Source organism: Tupaia chinensis, unplaced genomic scaffold (genome assembly GCF_000334495.1).
Source record: "Tupaia chinensis unplaced genomic scaffold, TupChi_1.0 Scaffold000402_1, whole genome shotgun sequence".
Taxonomy (NCBI): Eukaryota; Metazoa; Chordata; class Mammalia; order Scandentia; family Tupaiidae; genus Tupaia; species Tupaia belangeri.
This window is the reverse complement of record NW_006159904.1, coordinates 5,484,649-5,490,650: the sequence shown is the minus strand read 5'-3', so window position 1 is coordinate 5,490,650 and position 6,002 is coordinate 5,484,649. Positions and strand designations below refer to the sequence as shown.

The window sequence follows — 6,002 nt, the reverse complement described above, 5'->3', positions numbered from 1 at the left end:
CGACCCCCCATAGTAAAAATCCCTCTCTCTAAAAAAAAAAAAAAAAAAAAAAAAAAAAAAAACTTAGAACAACTAGCAACAATGTTCTTTCAAGCCTAATAGCAAAACAATTTTTTTAAAATCCAAAAGGAAAGGGCAAAATAATCATTAAAGTAATCAAATTTAAAAAATACAGGGGCCAGCAGATGGCATAGCAGTTACGTTGCTGTACTCACACATAGTTTAAGTGCTGGGACCCCATCGCTTCAAACTCACCTTGGGCGCATGTACATGCATGCATGCCCAAGATGAGACTGGAGGAGAAGGGACTGCAGCACTGCCATGTCTCTGGTGGGTGATTTCTAGCTTTCCCCCTCACTGGCTCTGTCTCTCCCTCTTTCCACCAAGCACATGCACCCTAAGGCAAAAATTCTAAAAACATAAATAACAACAACATACAACATAGACAGTCACATATCAATATTACACAATGTACAAGAATGAAGCCCCAAGAGGACTTAAACAAACGTATGCTTTGCTTTATGTAGTACATAGCATAAGCATAAGGAACACTACTGTCCCTATTGGCTCTTATTGATAAATACTAACCTCTATTTTTGTGAGTAAATTATTCCTGTAATATTATATAAATAACTGAATAAATTTATAAATTTCTGGCTATACACTTGCTTTTAATACCTGAGACCTATGTGAAAATTGCTATTTTCTTTATATTCCCCAGTTCCCTACATAAGCAATGATTAGAATTTGAGTAACATGGGGGCCAGCAGGTAGCAAGGAGGTTAAAGATTTCACATGGTTGACTTTGTAGTCTTGAGTCCTGAACCCGGAAGCTGGAAAATCACACCAGGTGCGTGTGCATACATGCACAAAATCCTGAGAGGAGACAGGAGGAGAAGGAATCCTGCATGGCAATTCCCCCTTCGAGGGTGATTTCCTCCCCTGCCCACTGTGAGCGCACATATGTGAGTGCACATACCCTACAACAAAAACTAAAAAAAAAAGCAAAAACAAAAAACAACGAATTGGAATAACTTACCTATTTCTTCTTTGTTTACTCTCCTCAATGAACTTCCAACCGAATTTTTAGTAATGCTTTCTAAATCAGTATGGCTACACTTTACACCTTGTTCATCTTCTTGCTTTAAAAGAAATTAAAAATACAGATTAAATACTGTTTGAATTGCTACAAAAGAGGAAATATGCAAAGTCAGATATTTTAAACAAAAATCAATGAATTGTAATACATGAATAGTTACAGAACCCCAAGTACAAGGTATAATACATCAATAGCCACATGTTGCATATAAATATTAATAACCATATACACACAAATATGTTAAGCTATAACATACCTACATATACGGGTAAGTATGTTAATAGTCATTACAACAACAGTTGTTAATATCTATTATCGCAAATATGAAGAAGATATATAAACATGACAGAGATATTTGACAGGTTTTTACTGAGAAAAGAGTAATGAAAATTTCATTATGGGAACCAGCAGTTAGCGTAATGGCTATGTCGCTGGACTCCCAAGTAGTCGACTGAGGTTCTCGTCCCGGACCCGGTGGCTTAAAAAACTCACACTGGGCGCGTGTGCGTGCGTGCCCAAGATCCCGAGAGAAGAATGGAGGAGAAGGGATTGTGACGTGACCAACCCCCTGGGGGGTGATTTCTCGCTTTCAGTCTCTATGTCTCTCTCTGTCTGTCTGGCGAGTGCACGCGCCCTATAGCGAAAACCTCTCCAAAAAAAAAAAAAGTCACTATGGTTTGTTGTATTGAGTTTTTCATGCTTGTTATGGTTTAGATAATGGTCTGTCCGTCCAAAATTCATGTTTTGAATTTGGTCCCTGGTGTGATAGACTTGAGAGGTGAAGCCTAGTGAGTAGGGACTGGGTCGTGGAGTCCAGTGAGGTCTAGCAGGTGGTGACTGGATTATGGAGGCAGCGCTCTCAAGAGCAGATGAATGACGTTGCAAGAGACCCAGTGAGCTCTCACAAGAGAGGTTGTCATGAAAGAGAAAGCTGCCTGTACCTTCTCTTTCTCTCTGCATGTGCCTGCCATCCTCCCTGCGTCTACTGGTCATGTTCCCGCTCTCTCTCGGCACACACCCGCCCTCCTCTACTTCTGCTAGTCATGTTCCAGTCACTGGAACTGAGTCAATAAACTACTCTTAAATTCACCCAGTCTCAGGTATTTCTGTTAGCAATTCCATAACAGACTAAGCCAATGCTGTAATATCAAAATGAGATATTTTATAAAAGGGGTCTTCAGGGACCAGCAGGTGGTGTGGTGGTTAAGGCGCTGGACACTCCCACATGGCTAACCACGGTTTGAGTCCTGGACCTGGTGGGTTACTTCTCACTTTCCCTCTCTCTCTTCTCTGGTCAAATTAAAATAATGAATAAATGAATAAATAAAATTAAATAAATAAATGGGGTCTTCAAACAGTTTATGGAAAATGCACATAATGAAAAAATATGCATGGATTTCAAAAGTTCTTTGTACCAGAATCAATTTATACTTTAATTCCATTTTCCCACAAACATCTGGAAGTCCTCTATACAGTTAAGACATTCCCACTTAATTCACTATTCTTCCACATTATCTAAAGACCCTGCTTACATGAAATAGAGTAATACACTAACTCTTCTTTACTAAAGCTGTATTTATTTTGAAAAGAAATACTATCTAGTGTCTAGACAGTCCCAGGCACATGGGTTTTCAATTGTTTGTAGGATGAATAAACAGTTGGCCTAGGCTGGCATGTTGAGTTTTCTTATTTCTATGTAGTGGTTCTCAAACTTCTCTTCCCATACATCTTAGGGGCACAAAAAAAAATTACTTAAAAGTGGTGGCTCACTATAGCAGTGATTTAAAGCCCTCCCCACCCACAAAGACATCAGAATCCTGGAGAACAGTGGTGAGGAATTGTTAAAAGCCCCCCAGGAGGTTCTGATCCCTTCCCATGGAGGATCACTGTTCTCTGCTCCTAAAGAGCTCCAGCTGCTCTGGGCACCATTCAGCTCTGCCTTTGTTCCCATGGCAACTTGCTAGCCTGGCCACCACTCTCTTCCTACCTCAAGTTTTCTGTCACCTGACTTACTTTTTTGCCTTTTTTTTTCTTTATGAGAAGTTTTTGCTATAGGGCGCATGCACTCCCCAGAAAAATAAAGAGAGACAGAAAGTGAGAAATCCCCCCCTGGGGGGATGGCCACGCTGCAATCCCTTTTCCTCCTTTCTCCTCTTGGGATCTTGAGCATGCACGCACACGTGCCCGGTGTGAGTTTAAGCCACGGAGTCTGGGACTCGAACTGCGGTCAATTACACAGGAGTCCAGTGACGTAGCCACTACACTATCTGCTAGCCCCCTTTTTTGCCTTTTTCATAAAATATTTACACATTGTACCCTTTTCATTTTGCAAACATATACTGACATGTCTGCTATAGGTGGTATTAGAGTTAAAGTGGAGGCTGCCTGGGACAGGGTTCTGAATCATCTGCTAAAGGGGCACAAGAAAACTTTTTAAGAGGATGAAACCCCTTTTTATTATTTATTTAGTTTGCAGGGGGGTTTGTTTGTTTTTTTGCTATAAGGTGCGTATGCTCACCAGAGAGAGACAGAGAGACAAAGTAAGAAATCAACCCCCAGGGGAATGGTCACACCACAATCCCTTCTCCTCCAATCTCCTCTCAGGATTTGAGTATGCATGCACATGAATCTGATGTGATTCTTTTTTTTTTTCTTTTAAAATTTTATTTAACTTTATTTATTTATTTAATTTGACCAGAGAAAGACAGAGCGAGAGAGTGAGAGGGAAAGTGAGAAAGCAAACCACCAGGTCCAGGACTCAAACCATGGTCAGCCATATGGGCGTCCAGTGCCCTTAATCACCATGCCACCTGCTGGCCCCTGCCTGGCATGATTCTCAAGCTACTAAGTCTGGGACTCAAACCATGTAGTCGGCCATGTAGGATCTACTACCTTAACCTCCATGCTACCTGCTGACCCAGAGATGGAACTTCCATAGCTCATTGTGGTAGTGGTTATACAGCTGTATAACTACAATTACCAACATTTATCAAAGCATACCCTGAAAATGGGCAAATTTTATTTACTACATGTACATTGTGCCTAATAAAGCTGGCCGCGGAGGAGGTATAAACAGGAAAAAATAAAAAGTACAGGAATAGGATATTTCCCATTTATAACAACAGAAGAGTGGAATGTTGCTCTTTATTTACAACCTAAGGTGCATTCCAAAAATGTACAGGTTTAATTACTAGTATATTCAGTGAATAGAGAATTTGTTGTCAGTGTAACAGCTTCCCTTTTTGAATTCAAAATTTAATTGAAATATTGAAGGAAAAAAGCCATCACTAGTACACAATTTGCTAAGGAGAGTTTGATAATACTGAAAGTCGGGCCTGCTGTTACTGTTCGTGACTCGACTGCAGCTTTAGTATAAAAGAGCATCCCAGCCACCTCATGCTGGACAAGATGCACAGGACCTTGAATACCAGGCTGACACATTTTTGAACAGAAAAATGTCAAGATGCAAATAGTGATCTAAATGTTATTTAGCTATATAAAGGAATGGCGTTCTCACACATGTTATGAGTCTACTTAAATGAAATATCTAGAATTGTCAAACTCATAGAGACAAATAATAGATTTTAAGAGGCTAATAGGGGCTGGGATGGTAGAAATAGTTATTCCTTAATAGATACAGAATTTCTCTGTGAGGTGATAAAAAGTTTTAGAAATAGTGGTGATGATTTGCACAATATGAATGCAATTAATGCCACTGAATTATACACTTAAAAATATTTAAATAGCAAATATTACGTTATATATTATTTTACCACAATAAGAAACAAACAAAAAGCTAGACTGAAGTACGATTTCCAAGACTAAAAGCAGGACAAAGTTCTCTTCACACCTGTATTAAAAACACCATCTTTTATAATTAAAAATGTAAAAAGAGAGCCAGTCAGTAGCCTGGTGGTTAAGGCGGTCCCAGGTGGCAAACTGTGTGGTTCAAGTCCTACACCCGGTGGCTTGAAAAACACACTGGGTGGGGCCAGCAAGTGGTGTGGTGGTTAAGGTTCTGGACTACCACATGGCTGACTGCAGTTCCAGTCCCAGATCTGGTGGCCTAAAAATTATACTGGGCACATGTGTGTGCATGCCCAAAATCCCAGCAGAAGAATGGAGAAGGGACTGCAGCGTGGCCATCCTCCTCAGTGGTGAGTTCTCACTTTCCCTCTCACTATCTCTAGCAAGTATACAAACACTATGGATAAAACCTTTTTAAAAAAGAAAAACATGCCATACCAGGCATGTGTGCATGTGTGCCCAAAATATCGAGAGGAAAATGGAGGAGAAGGGATTGTAGAGTGGCCATCCCAACTGGGAGGGTGATTTCTTATTTCCCCTCTCTGTTTCTCTCTGTGTGTCTTTTTCCAGCAAGCTTACGCACCCTATAGCTAGCAAACAAACAAACAAAAAAAAATGGAGAAAGAAATGCAGTCATCCAAAGCGGCTCAGCTGGCTGTACAGGACAACAGCCACTGATTACTCCACACACCAAAAGATAAAAACCATTTATCTGGAGGGACCAGGTCATGGTCTTCCAAATCCTTCACAGGACTTAAGGATACAGCCCATACATGAGTGTTTCATACAGTTCATTTTAAAACACTTACCAATATGCTTGCTTCATTTCCCAAAGCTATCTTAATTCTGCTCGGGTCTGCTTAAAAAGAAAAGAGAAAGCACGTAAAGGCTTACCATAATAAGTTCTTAATGTGAATTACATCAAGTTTGAGAGGCAAATGAGGTTTTTAAAGTCAAAGAGCCAAACATTAACTCGAATAGAGATAATTACGCTTTAACTGCCTAGTAACACACCTCGGCTGTTTAAAGAGGCTATTTCTGCTACTATATTCCTAATGTTAAAATCTGAAAGTTAAAAGACATCTCTGTTCCCTAC

The 6,002-nt window shown here is 40.1% G+C and overlaps 1 protein-coding gene and 1 long non-coding RNA gene across 4 annotated transcripts in view; one reads left to right on the top strand and one right to left on the bottom strand.

Annotated features, from left to right (window-relative positions):
• The window catches only part of LOC114008831 (uncharacterized), a 38,465-nt gene that overhangs the window by 11,937 nt on the left and 20,526 nt on the right, over positions 1-6,002 (top strand). The gene's annotated exons all lie outside the window — the stretch shown is intronic.
• Positions 1-6,002, bottom strand: part of NEK3 (NIMA related kinase 3) — a 31,039-nt gene that overhangs the window by 5,205 nt on the left and 19,832 nt on the right. For 2 of the 3 annotated variants that reach the window (XM_027774092.1, XM_006154222.3), the window contains 2 exons: positions 5,716-5,765; positions 1,040-1,142 (listed from right to left, as the gene is read on the bottom strand). In XM_027774092.1, the coding sequence (XP_027629893.1) occupies positions 1,040-1,142; positions 5,716-5,765 (153 nt within the window). The remainder of the gene's footprint in view (positions 1-1,039; positions 1,143-5,715; positions 5,766-6,002) is intronic. The other variant, XM_006154221.3, reaches the window with a different exon arrangement.